Source organism: Apis laboriosa, unplaced genomic scaffold (genome assembly GCF_014066325.1).
Source record: "Apis laboriosa isolate Shangri-la unplaced genomic scaffold, ASM1406632v1 scaffold16_cov148, whole genome shotgun sequence".
NCBI lineage: Eukaryota > Metazoa > Arthropoda > Insecta > Hymenoptera > Apidae > Apis > Apis laboriosa.
In genome coordinates this window covers 3,862,668-3,881,944 of record NW_025222129.1, presented here as the reverse complement: position 1 = coordinate 3,881,944, position 19,277 = coordinate 3,862,668, and the positions used below count along the sequence as shown (strand labels likewise).

Sequence of the window (19,277 nt, the reverse complement as noted above, 5' to 3'; positions counted from 1 at the left end):
AATATTCAAATATTCAAATATATATATATATATATTCAAATATTAAAATAATAAATATTTAATTTGCATAAAAATTTTAAATTATCTTAAAAATATATATTAAACATTTGAAATATAAAATTTATATTTTTTTTTATATATTACTATCATATTTTTTCTTTATTTAAAATCATTTGCAAGAAAATATATATATACAATATAACATAAGTTTAAGTATATAATTATCGTGATTTTTATATATGAGCGCTTGATACATATACCATAATATTTATATATAAACAAGATAAAATTAGTTATAATCATTTTGGCCAAAATAAAGGTATAAAATTTTTTATACGATTCTATTATTTTCTTTTATTTATTTAATTTAACTTATATATATTAATTTTTAGCTAACCTTTTCAAATGGAAACTAATCTGAGAAATGTAAGTATTGTAAAAAAAGAATTGAATTGTATTTTATGATGTAAAGAATTTTATTTCATTTTAATATTTTGTAAGATTATTTGTGCTAAAATAAATAATATATAAAAATAAAGAATGTAAATTTTTTTAAATTGTATTTAAATTGAATATTTATAATTTTTCAAATCAAATTATTAAAAAAAATTTATATTATTTCAAAATTATTATTATTTCTTATAATAAAAATTTCTATTTTAAGAACTTTGAAAAATATTTATCTGGTGGAGAAACCACCCAAAGTCAATTAACAGAAGTTTTGTATAGAACACAAACTGAAAATAAAATGCTACCAGGATTTGATTCTAATCGAGATGATGTTGAATATTATCGTATTCAACAGGATATTGATTGTGATGAAGTATATCCAAGAATATATATTGGTGATGCGTAAGTATTATAAATATTATATTTTTCATTTTTATCAAATCTTAATTTGCATTTTTATAGTGTAACAGCAAAAAATAAAAAATATCTTAAAATGTTGGGTATTACACATTTGCTTAATGCTGCTGAAGGAAAAAGATTTGGATTTGTAAACACTAATAAGAATTATTATTCTGATATAACAATAAAATATCTTGGTTTGCCACTTATTGATTTATGCAGTACAGATATTAGCAAATATTTTTTCACTATTGCAGACTTTATTGATGAAGCTATTTCTTCTGGAGGTAACAAAAGAAATTTAATAAAAGAAAGGAAATATTATATGATAATATTTTAAAATACTATCTAAAATCTTATCTAAATTAAATTTCTCTTTATTATAGGTAAAGTGTTTGTTCATTGTATGTTAGGAATTTCACGTAGTGCAACATGTGTGTTAGCATATTTAATGATTAAAAAAGAAATGTTAGCAACAGATGCAATTCGTACAGTCCGCAAAAATCGTTTTATTCAACCAAATAGTGGCTTTCTTAATCAATTAGCAAAATTAGATAATCATTTACGAAGACAACGATTACAAGTATAGATTTAATGAGGATTAAAGATATATTTCTATGAGATTTTACAAGATTTATCCGCAGTATATAATGCATAGAATTTTATTAATATATATTGTATATAAATAATTGTATATAAAAATTGAATATAATCAAACTGTTTATCAATACATTATTATCTGTTTATAAATTCTAAAGTTTTATTGTTTGACATTATATATTACACATAAAATTTATTGTAAATTATTTCAAAATTTATATTTTATGCGTAATCCATATTTTAATATCATCATGTAATCTAAATTTTATTTATTTACAAATTTCATTAAATTTATGAAGTATAATATTCTACAAGATTGCGATTACATGTTTGTGATGTAAAATTTTATATATACAATATTACATCACACTTCTTAGAATTCATCTTTTATTTGATGAATTTGTTTAATAAATTATAAAATTGATAAAATGTAATACTGTAAAAACATGTTGATTTCATTATTCTTAATAACTATTATTAATTTACAACTCGTGGTCGTTTGGAATGGGATTCTTTAAGAGTAGATGAATGATTTGGGGAACCTATTTCATTTATATTTTCTATATCCTGTGGACCGCTACGTTTTCTTGCCTTTGGAGATAATTGTTTTAAACATTCCATATCATTAAATATAACTTGTGCACCTCCTCCACTAGTAGGTATTATATCGCCCTATCATCATAATATCATATTTTATAACATCATATAATAATATACTTTTTTTGGATTCGTTCAAAATAAAATTACCTTGAATAATTTTGTCTCAAGTTCACCATCTGTATCATGTTCTTGCGCAACAAGACAATATCTGGATACACCATCTGTAATTTCTTTTGGATCTGTAAGTCGTGTAACGCTACGTCTTCTATGCATTAAAGGTTGAAGAACAGTTCCTATAGGAACAAGTGCTCCTGGTCTATGATCAACCCATCTATCAGCACTTTGTGAACGTCTATATCTTAAATTTGCTGTAGCTGCTTTATCCTGTTAATAAAATATATTTAAAATATATATTCAAAAAAATTACATTCATATAAAATAGAAAAAACTAACTCTTCGTGATCGACAATCTGTTCCTTTTGTTGTTTGTTGTATATAATTAGAAGTAGGAGTCACATAATCTTTGGAAATACTAGGTACAGAATTAATACCGTTATCATCAACTAAGATTTGTTTTACCAATCTTAATTTATCATCTTTTTCCTTCATTTGATTCTAAACAAAAAAATTTTAAATATAAAATTTGAAAATGAAATTAATATAATATATTGATTATATGAATTTATATATTCATTTCTTTTATTTTACCTGTAATTGTTCACGTTGTTGACGTAATTTTATTTCTAATTCCTTATTCATTTTATCAGTTTCTACTTGCATTTTAGTGTTGTATTTTTGTTTTACCCTTTGTTTATCTATTAAACGTTGATTTAATGCCATATTTCTATCTTTCAACTGCAAAATATTGAAATCAATTGTAAAATATAATAAAATATGCAATTATTTACACAGAAAAGAAAAATACATTCATTAATTACCTCATGTTGTAAACTACGTATTGTGTCATTTGCATGATTTAATTTTCGAAGCAAACTATCAATTTGTTCTTCAGTTTTACATAAATGACCTTCTAATGCAGAAATCTAAAAGCAAATATAAATTTTTTTTTGTGTGCTTCCCATAATCAAAAAAATATTCTTACCTTTTTATTTTGTTGTGAATTGGCTGCTTTTAAAGATGCATTTTCAATCTTTAAATTCATATGATCTTGTTCCATTGTCATTAACATTTTTCTAAGATCATTTTCTGCAAATGCAATCAAATAAAAATTATACATATTTTAAACTTCATTAAAAGATAGATATATTCTTACGTTTTTGTTGTAAATCAGTACGTAATATATTCCGTTTATTAATGCGCTGTTCCAAAAAATGCATTAAATTAGTAATGATTTGATCATTACGTGGAGAACTAATCTCCAATTCAGGAAATGGACCGCCCAAACTGAATTAAAATAAAATTAAGTAAGTAAAAAGAAAAAATAAAAAAAAATATAATGCTTACCTATACACTAAACCAACATCAATTTCTAAATCACCAGCTTCAAGACGTCCTTCTTTTTGCAATTTACTACGTGCCTCCTTAAACAACTATTAAAAATTTAAATTATATATTATATAAATTTAATTATATTTTTATTCTTTTATTATTTATCTTACCTTATTTGCCTGTCTTCTTCCAGGCGTAAAACCAAAATCTATTTTCGTAACTGTTGGTCTAGCTACTTGAACTTCTTGTGTCATTTCCGCAAATTTCATTACTTGCTAAAATATGAATAAATTTATTTATTTTGACTTATATATTTATATTTCATATTATTGCTTTGTTTCTTACAATTGTTTCATCATAATCATCTGTTCTTGGATTAACACAGACAATCATTCTCACTTGTCCTTCTCCATCAAAGTAATTTTTAAATAAATGGGTAAGTTTTGAATCTCTATAGGGTACCATTTTATTTGTGCTTTGAAGTTGATTCTCTCTTAAAATTTCTAAACACGATCGTAGTGTCATCAAAGAATTATTAATATTCCCTAAATTAAAACAGATGAAAATAATTATAAAAATAATTATAAAAATAATATTAAATATTTAAACATTATTATTAAACATTATATTAAATATTTAATTGTAAGATTCATATTTGAAATATAATTACCTGCTTCTCTCAATCGTTGTCCCGTATTTTTGGTCCTATTAGTTCTTTCACTACCAGCTAAATCCACTAATGATAACTGAGTAATACATACCACTCGTTTATCTTGTATAACTTGTTCACCTTCACAATCTAAAGGTGCCTATAAAAAAATCTGTTATTATTTGTAAATATTAATTATATAAAAGAAAGATAATTAAAAATTTTACTTGAACAAGACGAATAGTGAAAACACTATGTGATCTACTTGATTCTGCATTAAGTGCAGTATGAGCAACTCTTCGTCTTCGCTGACCACGCTGAAATATTTCAAATGCTTCATCTGAACTTTTTACTTCAATTTCTGTTACAGCATGTACATACATATTCTTATTTCCATCTTCTCTAACTATTTTACTCTGTAATGTTCTAAAAATTATCTTTTAACATTATAATATTACTTGAAATTAAATATAATAAAATTAAAAATGAATATATATCATTATACTTAGTTCTAATATCTTCATCTTCTAATAAATCATATACACTATTATTATAAATTTCAACATAAGTAACAAATACAGCATAGACATTATCTTGATCTACTTGTATTGTTTCTGATTCCTCAATGTCATGAATTATTGGATTACTATCACCATCACTTTCTATTTTACGTCTATAAAAAAACATTAACAAAAATTAATAAAAATGTTTATCTTAAGTATATTAAGTATTAAGTATATCATCCATACTTACAATTTGCCTGATTTTCCATTTCTTTGTGACATAAGCCCAGCATGAAGTTCATTTTGTCTATCAAGCATTGCATCAGCTTCATTTTGTATATCAAAACCATTTAATTTATCTGGTTTAAAAATAAATTTTTTTGTTTGGTAATTAGCAATACTATTAAAAATAACATCAAGACAACGTGGCATTATTCCTGCATCTTGAGATTCGCCAGTCATAGTATATGTTTTACCACTTCCCGTTACACCATATGTAAATAAAAGGCTATTTCTACCACGAATGACATTTTCAACTAATGGAAGGGCAACTATATTAAAAATATCTTTTTGTGTTGCATCTGGTGTAAACACATGACTAAATGTTGTCTGAATTTCTTTATTGCTAGAATTACGAAAATTTGTTGCTGATTCTGGAGGTGTAATAACCACAGTTGTATCAGATGTAACTTTCATACATGATATATCAGTAGGATATTGCATTGGCCTTAAACGACAATAAACTTGCACTGGATCCTTAGATAATATATTATTGCCCCTAGGACGATTTGTTGGTTTACGAGCTGAACCTGGTGGTTTCACGCGTCTAAAATGTTAATATTTCATATATATTATATATAATATTTAATAAATATTAAAAAATTAGATATTGAAAATTAAAAATTTACAAAGTGAAATATAATAATAATAAAATATTAATAATAAAAAAACTTCATATATTTTTGTTTAAAATCAAAAAAGTAATAAGACTTACACAGACTTCATTTTTCTTTTTTTTTCTTTTATAAATCTATTTTTATTTTATTAAAATTAATTCTTTGTTTGAAACTTGTATATATTTCTTAATAGATACAACTTCACAAACTCTAAACCGTTACTCTGCAGTAATATTCAAAATTTAAATCTAGTTATAAAATGGAATGAACAGTGTTACCAACATTTATACAAAAAATATTCTATATATATATACGATTGGTTTATTGAAATACTCTCTTCACCAATAAGAAAAAGGAAAAAAGTGAATATTATAATTTTGTATTCTTATTTACGTTGCATTATACGCACATAATATTGAAATATATTGATTTTCATCAAAATATATAATAGAAAAATAATGAACAAAAATTTATTTTTTGTTAAACAATTTATTTTTTATAATTATTATATTTAATTTTTTATAATATAAATTTATTATATTATTTCTTAGCCTTTTTATCTTTACCAACTTTGGTAACATCATCTGGATTTTCTGCTGCATCTTTTACACGTTTCGCACGAATTCCTACTAATCTAGCATCAGCTCTAGCTTTACGGAGAGTTACATATGCAGAGAATTTTCTTTCTTCTTCAGAAATGACACGTGCTTTAGCTTTAGCTGGTGCTTGGTGTCGTACTGGCATGATTTCTCCTTTAACTTGAGTAGCAAGTTTCATCTCTTCCTCACTAGCATCACCCTTTTTAGGCTTTTATTATAAATAATATTAGTAAATTTAAAATTTGTTTTTTATATCTTTTAATTTTTTATCTTATACTTACTTTCTTTTCATTTAATGGGAAGAGAATCAATTTTGACTTATATTCTTTCAATCTTTGAGCATTTGTTTGCAAAGATTCAACTGATTTATTACGTCTTCTAGGATCTACTGCAATTCCAATAGTCCTAGCAAATCTTTTATTTAAACCACTAGCTTTCAATTCTTCTAATGTAAAACCTTTACCTGCCCTAACTTTTGTATGATAACGGAATGTTGGACAATGAACAACAGGTCTTAAAAGCTTTACAGGTCTTAAAATTTTAAAAGAATATTAAATTATTAAAATTAATAATATAGTTAAAATATGAAATATAATTTATAAAAACTATAAATTTAAAAAATAAAAATAAATTGATTGTTTTTTTATTTACCTTGGTGCGACAGTACGAGCTTTTTTTACACGATTTTGTTTACGACGATATTTTCTGGCAGGTTGATTGAACCATGTTTTGACAAATCTTTGCCAATCTTTATGAAAATGTCCATTAGGAATCATATTATTTCTTTTACCCATGTTGAACTAAAATATATAAATATATTTATTTTCAATATAACAATTTTTTTAATTTAAAGATTTTAAAATATATTTATTAAACTTAAAAAATATATATATTAAATTAGAAATATTACTATTATAAAATGTAAACAAAACATTTAATTTTTTTCATAAATAAAATTTTTATAACTTTAATACTACTTTATAATACTTTTATAGTTATGTACATACATTTTTCTATTAAAATAAATATTTTATTAATTATAAATTAAATATATATGAGAAAAAGTTAACCTAATTAACATAAAATTTCTTTATTTATTCAAAAGAAATTACAATAATATTATTTAATTACACTTCAAAACATAAATAATAAATTTTCTATTGAGTTATAAAATATTACTTTAAGATGTTATATTTTCAATTGGATTTCAAATTTAAAAGATTACTTACGAACTTATTTATACGACACACACCGGAAAAGGAATCAATGGTATCTAACGGAAGTTTTAGTTTTCCATATAATAGTATTTATCAATTGAAATTTAAACTAAAGAACAATAAAATTATATTAACAAAATATTATTTATTGATAAAAATCAAATTTCAAAATCAAATAATTTTATTAAAATAATAATAATATATAATATAATTTCTTTAACATAAATAATAAATATGGCAACTTTCTAGATAATATATAAGTTCAATGTTTTAATTTAAGAATTTTTAAATAAATATTTAAATAATAATAATAATAATTTAAAAAATACTAAAAAATGAAGATTACAGAATCTACATTATATTATAAGAATATTAAGTTTTTTAAAAGTGTCATTCGATATGCTTCAACTGGTATAAATAAATTTTCGGTACAAAATATTTTAATATTCAAAAAATAAATAAAATAAACTTAAGAACTAAAAATTTGGTTATCATTATTAATCATTAATATAATTTGAAATATAATGTATAATATAATGCATTATTATATTATAATAATAATTATTGTAATTGTAGTAATAATAATATGTACTATTATTATTTATTTTTCTAGAATATAGAACTCACAGATGTAATAAAAAAGGAAATAGAAATATATTGGAAAGACAAAATTAATTTAAATAAAAATTATGATGATACAAATAATAAAAAAAAAAATTTTTATATTTTATCAATGTTTCCATATCCTTCTGGAATGCTTCATATGGGTCATATAAGAGTTTATACGATAAGTGATACTATTGCTCATTTCTATAGAATGAAAGGTTTAATTTATAAAATGAAATTTTTTAATTTACAAATATTTTATTATCTCTTATTTAATATCTGAAAGATATTATTCTTTTCTTACTTTAGGATATAATGTTTTGCATCCAATTGGTTGGGATGCATTTGGATTACCTGCTGAAAATGCTGCTATTGAAAAACAAATTAATCCAATTATATGGACATATGATAATATTAAAAACATGAGAAATCAATTAAAATTATTAAATTATTCTTTTGATTGGGATAGAGAAATTACTACTTGTGATCCTGAATATTATAAATTTACACAAGAATTATTTTTAAAACTTTTTGAAAAAGATTTGGTTTATAGGAAGGAATCGTTCGTTAATTGGGATCCTATTGATGAAACCGTATTAGCAGAGGAACAAGTTGATGCTAATAATTGTTCTTGGAGATCAGGTGCTAAAATAGAAAAAAGATTATTAAATCAATGGTTTATTAGGACTACATCATTTGCTAAGTAAATATATAAAAACTGAATTAAATTTTTAAAATATATTATAATGTAATAAGACTAGAAATAATAAATTATAGTTATATATGTAATTTAGATTACACTTATTTGTATATTAATATAATAATAATATTAAATAATACTATATATAATATTAATATAATTAATATTATTACATATTAATATAATTAATTAGGTCATTGCTTGAAGGTTTAAGTGATCCAAAATTGATAGAATGGAGAGATGTTAAAACAATACAAGAAAATTGGATTGGTAAATGTGATGGTATTAGTTTTGAATTACAATTGATAGGAAATATCCCAAATTATCCAAAAACGATAAATGTTTGGACTAATTATCCAGAATTTATTGAATATGCAAAATTTGTTGCAATATCTCCACGTAGTATATTAAATAGACCAGAATACTGTACAGATGTGACAGAAGGAATTAAAATCATGAATGTCAAAGTAGTAAATCCATTTAATGGAAATGAATTACCAATATTTGTAACAGATAAAGTAATATTTCCAAATTTTAGAGATACTTATATTGGTATACCCTCTGCTTCAATGAATGATTTTCAATTTTCTAAAATAGTTGGAATTGAATTTCAACGACATTCAATAGAATGTAAAAGATCAGATATATTATCCAAAGCACAACAGTGGAAAATTGGTGGATATCCTGTTAGTTCAAGATTGCAGGATTGGTTAATATCTAGACAAAGATATTGGGGTACACCAATACCAATTATTTATTGTTCAAATTGTGGTATTCAACCAGTACCATATAATGAACTTCCTGTACTTTTACCAAGTATAACATTTTTAAATAAAACATCTTCAAATAAAAAGATTACATTACATGAAGCTAAAGATTGGTTAAATACTTCTTGTCCTAAATGTGGAATTCAAGCAATTAGAGAATCAGATACAATGGACACATTTGTAGATAGTTCATGGTATTATTTGAGATATATTGATCCAAAAAATATGAAAGAAATGTTTGCTGTTGATAAAGTAAGAGAAATATTTCCTGTTAATTTATATGTGGGTGGAAAAGAACATGGTATATATTTAATTTTTTTATATTTAGATTTTTGTAAATAATATTTAAAATAATAATATTAAAAAATCTCAAATTAATGTATAATTTCAGCTGTATTGCATTTATATTATGCTAGATTTATAAGTCATTTCTTACATTCAAAAGGACTTTTACCTAGCCAAGAACCGTTTCAACGATTACTTGTTCAGGGTATGGTACTAGGAAAAACGTATCGAGTAAAAAGTACAAAAAAATATTTAAAAGCAGATGAAGTAGAAGAAAACAAGGGACAATATGTAGAAAAAAATTCTAAAGAACCAGTCACTGTTTCATGGGAAAAAATGTCTAAATCAAAGCATAATGGTATTGATCCTGTTAAATTTGTAGATAAATATGGAATCGATACAACGAGACTATTTATATTAGCTGATCAAGCACCAATCTCGGATAAATATTGTAATGATAATAGTAAGTTTGTTTTATAATAAATATTCATTCACATAAATTTTCATTATTATATATTAAATAATATATCTATAAAATATAGCTATACCAGGAATACTAAATTGGCAAAATCGCTTATGGAAGACAGTAAAAACTTTTACAGATTATCGTAATGGAGTAAGTTTAAAAAATTTTCAAGCAAAACCTACTGATCCTAAATTTACAGAACACGATGCATATATGTTTGACAGCCGAAATTATTTTTTAAAAACTGTAACTTTTAATATAATTAAAACTCAACAATTAAGTATTGCAATATCAAGAATGCAAGGACTTACAAATAGGTATATATTGTATTTTTATATTATACTAAGAGTTATAATAATTTCAAAAATTTTAATTAATATTAAACTTTTAATTTTTAATATTAAGTTTGCGTAAGGTATCTATAGAATGTATGAAAAAAAGTCGCGAATATGAACGTGCATTAGCAGTTCAAATTATAATGCTTGCACCATTTGCACCGCATTTTGCTTCAGAATTATGGTCGGCATTTTCTGCGGCAAAATATCATCTTATAAATGAGGATGAAATAAAATTAGATAAAGATGTTCTAGAACAAAAATGGCCAGAAATAGATATGAATTATAAAATGAAATTATCAGTCAAGGTAAATTTAAAGTATTTATATTTTTATTTATATGAATTTACATTATATTATTTATGATACAATTATATAACAATTATATTTTATAGAAATAGATATAAATATAGATATTTATAGAAATACTCTAAATTTTTTATATAAATATATCATTAATTGTAATATTTTATATATTATCAGATAAATGGTGTACTGTATACAACAATTAAAATATTCAAATACGAAATAGAAAAATTATCACTTGAGACAGCTCTTAACTTGATAGAGAATGATCCTCTTGTCCAGAAACATTTAAAGAATCATAAGATTCTTGAATCTAAACTTCTTGTAAAGGAAGTCTGTGATCCAGAAATATTAATTTTAACAAAAAAATATGCAGAGATTGTAACAGCATAATAAAAAGAATATAATTTTTTATTAAATGAATTTTTTGTATTAAAGATAAAATATTAAAATATAAAAAATCTATATATATTGAAATTAATTATAATATCTTGTTTATATATTACTAAAATGAGTGAAATTAATATAAATGACTGAAGTTAATATATAATATAAAATAATATAATATAATATAAATAATAAAAAAAATTTATAATGGAAATCAATTTAATAATAAACAATTATTCTTACCCAATATCATATTCTCCCATATATCCATTAGGTGGAATTGTTTCTAAGAATTTAATATAATCGAGTGGTAAATGACTTTCATGTGCACCTTTTATTATTGTTTCTCTAAAAAAATTAATTAATAATTACATAAATGTTAAATAAATTATAAAATTAAATATAAATATAAATATTATATACAAATATAATGGTGAAGGTCTTCTGTGTATTGGTAGTAAATGTAATTTTATATGTTCATCTGGATTTTTGCATTGTTGGTACACTCTGCATTTTAATATTTTACCAGTAACCGTTTCTATATCAACTACTAATGGAAAGTATAATTTATCTGCAACACCTTCTTGATTGTCTAAAGTACACATATTACATTCATCTAATTCCCAAATTGCTCCCCATACAACATAATCTTTTGTGGGTACAATTGTTGCTGAGCATCCACCCCATCTTTTTGAATGTGTTAAAAAATCTAGTCTGAAATTCTGATATAATTCAATATTTGCATAAAATATAATAATTTATAAAAATATAAACACAAAAGACAATGCCACATATTAAATAATAAAATATATTTAGACTGAAATAATAAAATATTATAAAATAATATAAATATCACAAATTAATAACCCAAAAATTTTTTCAAGCTATTTATATTTACCTTTAAAAAACCAATATCTTTTCGTATTGCAGTTGGATTATTAATATGTATTCTTTTCATTAACATATTGCTTCCATATGCAAAATATAAAAATTTATTAGACATTTTATCAATTATTTTGTAAAATTTTGTGAAGATTATTGATTGAAACTAACAAATAAATAGGTTAAGATCACTCCTCATTATCAATATTCATTATATCTTCGATATTTGTAAATAAAATATATTCTAATTAAACAGATTATATTTAAACAAAAGTTGTCAAGATATAAGTTGAAAATAAAAAATATATATTCTATTATAACATTATCTAATATTATAATAATTAAAAATATAATTTAATTTTATATATATTTTATATTGTTGCTGATTATTATATTTTATTATAATTATTTCATAATAATTATATTAAAAATTATTTTTAATTAAATATTTAATATTTTGTTCTGCGAATTATAAATATAAATAAAATAATATATTAATTGAAATTATGTTTATATTTAATTAATTATATATAAAATATAAATATTAATTTATATTAATTATAATGATATTATCCAAATTTATAATTTGCATAAACTTCGCGAAACATATCGCGACAATTTATTTTAACTTGAAGTTTGGCACATAGTAAAAAAATTCCTGATAATTTTCTATGTAAACTATAAATTTCTTCAGGTGGAGGGCATAACCTGTGATCTATTATTGTTGGAACTAATGTTTGAATTCTGCAATCAATATATATGTACATTAATTTTATAAATTTTTATTTTAATAATAAATTAATTTTACCTTTTAGTTACATCTTGTCCACCAAAGTCATAGTATTTATAATTTTTATCAAATACTTGTCCCAAAACCATTACTGCATCTACATGAGCTTCTTCCATAAGCTGAAATTAATGCAATATAATAAATAAATAAATATCGATTTAATAATCTATTTCGAATTTGTTAGAAAATATTATGTTATACTTTAGATTCATATCCTGTAAGAAATCCCATGTCTCTAGATAAATTTAAAATTTTTTTACGATCACCTTCACTTGCAGCATAAATTACTTCAATATATTTATCCATAAATGATTTCTCATAATCTCGACATGCACCAAAATCTAATAATATTAACTAAAAATTGTATTAATATTATAAATTAATATTACAAATTTATTAATAATATGTATTAATAATAATGTATTAACTTCTTAATAATATCTTATATACTTGTCTTGTATTAGTATTGTAAAGAAAATTAGACCAATTTGGATCAGTTTGCATATATCGAAAAACAAATAATTCCTTAAGGCACAAATTCATTATTAATTTACAGATATGTTCCTTTGTGTCCATATCCATAGTAGTACATTTATCTACTGGAATTCCTTCTACCATTTCAGTTGTAAAAATTTGATTTGTTGACAATTCGTCTAAATTAAATTATTACTAAATTAAATTATTACTTCTATATTTATATTATTCATTTTTAATTTATATTGTTCAATTCATTTACCAATTACAGTTGGAACATAATAATCTGAATAAGGTTCCATTAATTTTTTATATTTTCTAGTACATTCTGCTTCTCTGATATAATCTACTTCCCATGCAAGTTCACGTTTTGCAACTTCTACTAAATTATCTATAAACATACCTTTTGGAAAAATATTCCAAACCTATAAAAGTTTTTTCATTAAATATATTTTTTATAATCTAAAATGAAATCAAAATTAAAAGTTTTGATACCTTCATTATGCCTATTAAATTTTCAACATCACTTTGAATACCCATAGCTACACCAGGATATTGAATTTTAATTGCAACATCCTGTCCATTTAACAAGGTACCATGATGTACTTGACCTACAATATTTTTTTACATAAAGAATATTTTTTTAAAAATATTTGTATATTATTTTTGAAAAAAAAGAATATTTTTAATAAAAAAAAAGAAAAATATAATTTTTAATTAAAAAAAATTAATTACCAATAGAAGCTGCAGCAAATGGTTTATCTTCAAAAGTACTTAATTTAGTTCTCCAATCATGTCCAAGTTCAGTACTTAATACTTTCTCAACTTGCCATGTTGGCATGAAATCTGCACTTTGTCTAACTCGTTCAAATACTTTTTGTAATTCAGGATTTATAATGGTTTCATCTTGTATACTTAAAATTTGTCCAATTTTTAAAGCAGCGCCTATTATAAATATATGTAAAACATGTAATCATTAATTGACAAAAAATGCAATAAAGATATTCAGAATATTTACCTCTTACTTTACATAAAGTAGAAACTATTCTTTCTGCATTTGCTTTAGTAAGAAAAAGAGTATCAAATGTGTTTCCAAGACTTTGTTTTTTTAATCCAAATGTTCTGCGTGTGTATTCTGCAACAGTTCCAACACCAAGTCCAATTCCTAATGTTCCAAAGCTCATCATTCTTTGTAATCTGGTAGCTGGAACTTTTTGAGCTTTTGCATTAGGTGAAAGCTTTAAAATAAAAATTTATTAATTTATTTATATATAAAATATTATATAATTATATAAATATATTAAATTATATAATTTAATATATTATAAATATATATTATAAATATAAATTATATATAAATTATATAATTTAATATAATTATTTAAATATAAAAATATAAAGGATCTTACAGTTTTTTTTGGTCTAACAGATGGTTTTAATTTAACTTGAGAATTATTTGAAGTTATTTTTGTATTTTCTATTTTAATAACTTCAGCATCAATTTTTGATTCATTTGATATATCTTGTTTCATGTTTTGACTTTTTATATTTTTTTCATGTTCTAATTCTAATTTCTTCAATATTGCTTTATCTTTTTCAGAAAGTACAATTTTAGGTATTTCATTTTCTAATTTGGAAATGGTTTCAATTTTTTCTTTTACAGTTAAATATTTTTTCATAGGTTTATCCTGTGTATTTTCATTTGTGTAATTATTTTCAGAATTATATTTCATTTTTGAAATATCCATTTCTATTGTTATTTCTTTTGGATCTTTAGCAAGATTATAAATATATAACTTAGTTTTTTTAGTTTTTATCGGTATCTCAACATCTAATGACAATCCTGTGATTTCTTTAGTTTTTAATTTTATAAATTCTATTATACCCTTTTCAATAACATTTAATCGTTCTACAATTTCTTTAAATTCTTTTGTTATTTGAAGCTATAAATTACAATTAAATTATTATTAATTTATAAAATTAATTTATATTAATAATCGCAATATAACAAGCAATTATTATTTAAAGATATTTTATATTTCATATTTTTATTTATTATGTTTATATTTATTTATATCTTATATTTTAAAAAGATATATATATATATAAATTCTATATGATTTCTACTTATTTTTGAAACTTACAGGAACCTTACTTGGTTCTATATTATTCAATGTTTTTAAATTATTTGTCAGACATCTCTCTGCAGTAATTTTTAAAGATGAAGTCTGTATTAAATGTGTAATTGTCTCTTCTTGATATTTAAGCATAGCATCAGCTACTGTTTTAGCTCCTTTAAATATACCAATGACATCAGACATTCGATGTTGAGACATTTCTGTAATGCAAGTATGAATTAATTGTTAAATATTACTGATATATAATTTGAATAGATGATTTTTATTTTGTACTCATCATGTTTGTCTTTTATTTTTTAATAATTATTATATAATAGATTATTTTGCATAAAATATTTATAAGGAATATTGGAACTTTAGAAAGTTACGTACTTGAATATTAACGTATTTCTATACTGCATATGTTTAAAATAAATACAGACCTTGAAACTTACAAATAGGGTTATATTAGTATTATTTCAATAGAGTCATATGTTAGTATTATTTTGTTACTTATAGATATATTTTATATTAATTAAATATGATTTTTACATAAAAATAATTTTGTTATAATCGATTTTTTGTTTAATATAAATTTTATAACTTTATAATAATTAATTTTTGTGTAATATAATATTTGAACATGTATGAATATGTAGAATATGTATATAATATCAAATATATAATACCTAAAAATAATATATAAAAACATGATACAATTTTTTTACTTTGAATTTTATACTTAAAATCAGGATTGTTTTATACTATTTATTATTTACTTCAATTTGTAAAATGTTATTTAATTATATTGTGTTAAGGTTATAAAAATATTCTGTATTTTTGTAATAATCTTTTCTAAAATTTATTATTATTTTATTATATCATATTTTTTATTAATATTATTAAATTATCATTCGATAACAATAGTCTATTAATTATTAATTAAAAAATAAGATAATTCTACAATTTATTAAAAATATTTAATTTATTATAATATAAAAATATATTTACTTACCTATTTATATATATATTATTAGAAATATATATATATTAAAATATATATATATTTCTAAATATATATATTATTAGAAATATATATATATATTAAAATATATATATATTTCTAAATATATATATTATTAGAAAAATTATAATTTCATAAAATATTATTTTAATAGCATTATTGCTTTAAAATTTTTATAAACAGAAACTGCATTTAATCTCATTATTTTTTTTCAATATCTATATTTATCCACGCCTTATAAGCTCTACAATAATTTTATTTATATACACATTTATATATTTTTCTCGTTGTACTTTTATATAACTAGAAAAACAAAATTTACTTTACAACAAATTATAAACACTTTGAGATGATTTGCAATAAGCTTTTAATAAGTTAAATCTAAACATTTTCTACAAAATTATCATTGATTATAAATTTATTTTGTTTATATATCCTGAGGTAATCTCAATTAATTAAACTAATACACAAAATTATTAGAAATATATAAATAGTAATATTTATAAAAAAATGATATTTATCTTAAGTGTATATTTGATATATATATTTATATGTACTTATTATATATTGTATACAATATTTATATATATATATATATATATAATAATATATATATATATATATATAACATATATACTTGAAAAATTTGTAAAATTTTTTCAAATTGTTTTTCTAAAAATGTTATTTTTAGAATTCTTAATGAAGTTTTCTTTAATATCAATATTCACTAAATATACATGTAAAAAGAGACTACCTCATTAGGTTTGATGATTTTGTTTTGAAAGCATGTATAGAAAGAAAAAAAAATTAACTTTACAATAAGATTGAATAATAAATTTGTTAAAATTATATAACATTTGGTTGATCTGGAATAAGTGAAGCAAAAAATGTACTGAAAAATGTCCATGTAAAAGCAAGTGCACCAGGTCTTTCTTCTTCATGTTCTTCATTTGCATTTGTTCTTGCTTCTGCTTGCACAGTTGGCACTTGACCATTTTGTTGCTGTGGTACAGGTTCAGGACCTATTGCTTCATTCTGTAACATTTGATTATTATTATCTACCCGATCTCCTCTACCATTATTATTTTCAGGTAAAAGAATAGGTTGAACTCGAAAGAAACCACCCTGAAATCTAAAAAACATTCATTCAATTATATTATATTTATATATAAAATACAGAGTATTATAGATAATATTATAGATATGAACTTACAGATACATTGCAAAGCCAAGAAATGTAACAATAAGAAATCTTAGAGGGGATGAATAAAAATATACCATACTAAAAAAAACAATAATTCTGGATAGCATATAAAAAACGTCTAGCCAATCTCTATTAAATGCACCATCTTCTCCAGCACCATTATTTCCTGCATTAACATCAATTTCTTGAACAGCAGGTTGTTGTTGTTCATCACCTACATTATTATTATTATTGTTGTTATTGTTGTTATTGTTGTTATTACTACTATTATTATTTGTGTTATTTGTATATGAATTTTGAACACCATCATTTGTATTGATATTCATTTGTTGAACATATGGAATGCTAGTTTGTAATTGTATTCCTTGTGCTGCTATTCTATAAAAAAAATTTTTCTTTTATTATAATTATTTAAAATTTTTCTTAAAATTAAAAAAAATTGTAAAAATACCACTTACAATTGCATATATTGTGTAAAGTAATGTGTATATGCTTGTTGCATCCAAGCCATTTGTTGACTATTTCGTGGATCAAAATATTGTTGTGTAGAATATAATTGTGCTGGAGTATGTTGCATAGTAATATTATTAATATGTTGACTTTGATTTTGAATACTATTTGTATTATTTAATCTGGTATGTTCTACTGTACTTCTTGCACTAGAAATATTTGTATTTTCTATGATTTGATCAGTTATTTTATTTGTAGATATTTTTTGCGAAGCACAGACTAAATGAACTATATAAGTTTGATCTTCTTGTCCATTACAATGCCTTAATACATCTTTTAAACACATAGAATCATTTAATAATTGTCCTGAATATATGAGTTTCTGGGTTGCTCGTTCCTAAGCAAAATAATTTAATAAAATATAAATATTTATTATAATATTGATTATTTAAAATATAAAATTTTCATTTATTTAATACAAAGAAAAAATTACTAGAAAAAAGAAAAATTTATAATTAAATTATAAATTGAATATATTCTTTTTATGGTAATAACATTTTTAAAAAATATTATAAGTAAAAAAAGTTTATAACTTTTTCTTTTATATAATGATGCTAATAATATGTTACTTTTAAAAATTAAAAAATTAACTTTCATAAAATTTCACATAACTGAATCACTAGTAAATGAAATAAAACTCACTGGTTTACTAGGATAAACATCGGTTAAATGATCTTTTAATTGGCCAACAGTCCATCCAATGTCACAATTTATGATTTGATCTTTAATCTGCTGATTCGGTGCTTTTATTATCACTGTGACAGCAATTCCTTCCATCATTTGTAATGTCTGTTTTTATGTTTCTTATGATCAGCTGTTCTTACTGTCAATCACTTAGATGGGATTAATTAACAATGCTACCGAGGCAGATTAATATAATTTGCGTTTATGAGACTTTATACACTTGCATGTATATGCAATATAATATTGTCTTCTTTGTCAAACTAATTTGCTGATTTACATAAAACTTTCTTGAGAAATAAAAATTACAATAGATTCATAGATAATATAATATAACTTCATAATGAGAACGGATATTTAATGGTAGATATATTTTTATGAG

At 22.0% G+C, this 19,277-nt stretch overlaps 7 protein-coding genes across 16 annotated transcripts; 2 read left to right on the top strand and 5 right to left on the bottom strand.

Moving 5' to 3' along the window:
- The first annotated feature begins 199 nt into the window (after positions 1-199).
- LOC122710999 (dual specificity protein phosphatase 3) lies at positions 200-1,599 on the top strand. Its single transcript, XM_043929330.1, has 5 exons — positions 200-319; positions 393-426; positions 665-852; positions 913-1,136; positions 1,236-1,599. Exons 2-5 carry the CDS (start codon positions 406-408, stop codon positions 1,436-1,438), a joined length of 636 nt encoding a protein of 211 aa, XP_043785265.1. The 5' UTR covers positions 200-319; positions 393-405; the 3' UTR covers positions 1,439-1,599.
- Positions 1,600-1,705: 106 nt separating this feature from the next.
- On the bottom strand, positions 1,706-5,704 carry LOC122710996 (kinesin-like protein KIF23). Of its 3 annotated transcripts, none has more exons than XM_043929325.1 (15): positions 5,645-5,704; positions 4,901-5,476; positions 4,653-4,820; positions 4,375-4,573; positions 4,169-4,307; positions 3,844-4,043; positions 3,669-3,773; positions 3,514-3,599; positions 3,323-3,453; positions 3,152-3,255; positions 2,988-3,092; positions 2,758-2,904; positions 2,503-2,664; positions 2,197-2,433; positions 1,706-2,121 (listed from the first exon to the last, which is right to left on the bottom strand). In XM_043929325.1, the coding sequence occupies exons 1-15, from the start codon at positions 5,653-5,655 to the stop codon at positions 1,927-1,929; spliced, it is 2,565 nt and encodes an 854-aa protein (XP_043785260.1). In that variant the 5' UTR covers positions 5,656-5,704; the 3' UTR covers positions 1,706-1,926. The 3 variants fall into 3 exon arrangements, with proteins under 3 accessions (XP_043785260.1, XP_043785261.1, XP_043785262.1); XM_043929326.1 differs by having other exon boundaries at positions 3,514-3,590; XM_043929327.1 differs by lacking the exon at positions 5,645-5,704 and having other exon boundaries at positions 4,901-5,275; positions 5,349-5,472.
- A 311-nt stretch (positions 5,705-6,015) lies between these two features.
- Positions 6,016-7,436, bottom strand: LOC122711084 (60S ribosomal protein L13). Its single transcript, XM_043929506.1, has 4 exons — positions 7,375-7,436; positions 6,797-6,945; positions 6,427-6,676; positions 6,016-6,353 (listed from the first exon to the last, which is right to left on the bottom strand). Exons 2-4 carry the CDS (start codon positions 6,937-6,939, stop codon positions 6,087-6,089), a joined length of 660 nt encoding a protein of 219 aa, XP_043785441.1. The 5' UTR covers positions 6,940-6,945; positions 7,375-7,436; the 3' UTR covers positions 6,016-6,086.
- Positions 7,437-7,637: 201 nt separating this feature from the next.
- Positions 7,638-11,283, top strand: LOC122711015 (probable leucine--tRNA ligase, mitochondrial). Of its 3 annotated transcripts, none has more exons than XR_006346042.1 (8): positions 7,638-7,790; positions 7,976-8,186; positions 8,278-8,671; positions 8,862-9,736; positions 9,827-10,183; positions 10,263-10,503; positions 10,699-10,829; positions 11,004-11,144. XR_006346042.1 is itself a non-coding variant. In XM_043929359.1 (8 exons), exons 1-8 carry the CDS (start codon positions 7,698-7,700, stop codon positions 11,217-11,219), a joined length of 2,625 nt encoding a protein of 874 aa, XP_043785294.1. In that variant the 5' UTR covers positions 7,638-7,697; the 3' UTR covers positions 11,220-11,283. The 3 variants fall into 3 exon arrangements, 2 of the variants coding, with proteins under 2 accessions (XP_043785294.1, XP_043785295.1); XM_043929359.1 differs by having other exon boundaries at positions 10,592-10,829; positions 11,004-11,283; XM_043929360.1 differs by having other exon boundaries at positions 7,701-7,773; positions 10,592-10,829; positions 11,004-11,283.
- LOC122711016 (gamma-glutamylcyclotransferase-like) lies at positions 10,975-12,310 on the bottom strand. The gene is made up of 4 exons (XM_043929362.1): positions 12,112-12,310; positions 11,637-11,935; positions 11,457-11,561; positions 10,975-11,161 (listed from the first exon to the last, which is right to left on the bottom strand). Exons 1-4 carry the CDS (start codon positions 12,214-12,216, stop codon positions 11,140-11,142), a joined length of 531 nt encoding a protein of 176 aa, XP_043785297.1. The 5' UTR covers positions 12,217-12,310; the 3' UTR covers positions 10,975-11,139.
- A 349-nt stretch (positions 12,311-12,659) lies between these two features.
- On the bottom strand, positions 12,660-16,177 carry LOC122711129 (atypical kinase COQ8B, mitochondrial). 6 transcript variants are annotated; one of them, XM_043929601.1, is made up of 11 exons: positions 16,166-16,177; positions 15,504-15,697; positions 14,769-15,302; positions 14,378-14,597; positions 14,095-14,304; positions 13,855-13,970; positions 13,622-13,784; positions 13,336-13,538; positions 13,087-13,239; positions 12,904-13,004; positions 12,660-12,839 (listed from the first exon to the last, which is right to left on the bottom strand). In XM_043929601.1, exons 2-11 carry the CDS (start codon positions 15,693-15,695, stop codon positions 12,665-12,667), a joined length of 2,067 nt encoding a protein of 688 aa, XP_043785536.1. In that variant the 5' UTR covers positions 15,696-15,697; positions 16,166-16,177; the 3' UTR covers positions 12,660-12,664. The 6 variants fall into 6 exon arrangements, 5 of the variants coding, with proteins under 5 accessions (XP_043785536.1, XP_043785532.1, XP_043785535.1 ...); XM_043929597.1 differs by lacking the exon at positions 16,166-16,177 and adding an exon at positions 15,920-16,060; XM_043929600.1 differs by lacking the exon at positions 16,166-16,177 and adding an exon at positions 15,932-15,963.
- A 960-nt stretch (positions 16,178-17,137) lies between these two features.
- Positions 17,138-19,239, bottom strand: LOC122711130 (homocysteine-responsive endoplasmic reticulum-resident ubiquitin-like domain member 2 protein). Its single transcript, XM_043929603.1, has 4 exons — positions 18,857-19,239; positions 18,163-18,551; positions 17,714-18,082; positions 17,138-17,632 (listed from the first exon to the last, which is right to left on the bottom strand). The coding sequence occupies exons 1-4, from the start codon at positions 18,992-18,994 to the stop codon at positions 17,347-17,349; spliced, it is 1,182 nt and encodes a 393-aa protein (XP_043785538.1). The 5' UTR covers positions 18,995-19,239; the 3' UTR covers positions 17,138-17,346.
- Positions 19,240-19,277: the final 38 nt, after the last annotated feature.

Excerpts from the sequence above, each read along its gene's own strand:
- LOC122710999 (XM_043929330.1), top strand. The coding sequence starts at position 406 with ATGGAAACTAATCTGAGAAAT. Across the intron at positions 427-664 it reads TGGAAACTAATCTGAGAAAT|AACTTTGAAAAATATTTATC; the intron begins GTAAGTATTGTA and ends TTCTATTTTAAG. Across the intron at positions 1,137-1,235 it reads TGAAGCTATTTCTTCTGGAG|GTAAAGTGTTTGTTCATTGT; the intron begins GTAACAAAAGAA and ends TCTTTATTATAG.
- LOC122710996 (XM_043929325.1), bottom strand. Across the intron at positions 2,434-2,502 it reads CAGATTGTCGATCACGAAGA|GATAAAGCAGCTACAGCAAA; the intron begins GTTAGTTTTTTC and ends TTTTATTAACAG. Across the intron at positions 2,122-2,196 it reads TTGAGACAAAATTATTCAAG|GGCGATATAATACCTACTAG; the intron begins GTAATTTTATTT and ends TTATGATGATAG.
- LOC122711084 (XM_043929506.1), bottom strand. The coding sequence starts at position 6,939 with ATGGGTAAAAGAAATAATATGATTCCTAATGGACATTTTCATAAAGAT. Across the intron at positions 6,677-6,796 it reads GCTCGTACTGTCGCACCAAG|ACCTGTAAAGCTTTTAAGAC; the intron begins GTAAATAAAAAA and ends TAAAATTTTAAG. Across the intron at positions 6,354-6,426 it reads TCCCATTAAATGAAAAGAAA|CCTAAAAAGGGTGATGCTAG; the intron begins GTAAGTATAAGA and ends TTATAATAAAAG.
- LOC122711015 (XM_043929359.1), top strand. The coding sequence starts at position 7,698 with ATGAAGATTACAGAATCTACATTATATTATAAGAATATTAAGTTTTTT. Across the intron at positions 8,187-8,277 it reads TCATTTCTATAGAATGAAAG|GATATAATGTTTTGCATCCA; the intron begins GTTTAATTTATA and ends TTCTTACTTTAG. Across the intron at positions 10,504-10,591 it reads ATGCAAGGACTTACAAATAG|TTTGCGTAAGGTATCTATAG; the intron begins GTATATATTGTA and ends TTTAATATTAAG.
- LOC122711016 (XM_043929362.1), bottom strand. The coding sequence starts at position 12,216 with ATGTCTAATAAATTTTTATATTTTGCATATGGAAGCAATATGTTAATG. Across the intron at positions 11,936-12,111 it reads AAGATATTGGTTTTTTAAAG|AATTTCAGACTAGATTTTTT; the intron begins GTAAATATAAAT and ends GAATTATATCAG. Across the intron at positions 11,562-11,636 it reads AGACCTTCACCATTATATTT|AGAAACAATAATAAAAGGTG; the intron begins GTATATAATATT and ends TAATTTTTTTAG.
- LOC122711129 (XM_043929601.1), bottom strand. The coding sequence starts at position 15,695 with ATGTCTCAACATCGAATGTCTGATGTCATTGGTATATTTAAAGGAGCT. Across the intron at positions 13,971-14,094 it reads ATTTGCTGCAGCTTCTATTG|GTCAAGTACATCATGGTACC; the intron begins GTAATTAATTTT and ends AAAATATTGTAG. Across the intron at positions 13,240-13,335 it reads ACAATACTAATACAAGACAA|TTAATATTATTAGATTTTGG; the intron begins GTATATAAGATA and ends TACAATTTTTAG.
- LOC122711130 (XM_043929603.1), bottom strand. The coding sequence starts at position 18,994 with ATGATGGAAGGAATTGCTGTCACAGTGATAATAAAAGCACCGAATCAG. Across the intron at positions 18,552-18,856 it reads ATGTTTATCCTAGTAAACCA|GAACGAGCAACCCAGAAACT; the intron begins GTGAGTTTTATT and ends TATTTTGCTTAG. Across the intron at positions 17,633-17,713 it reads CTTGGCTTTGCAATGTATCT|ATTTCAGGGTGGTTTCTTTC; the intron begins GTAAGTTCATAT and ends AATGTTTTTTAG.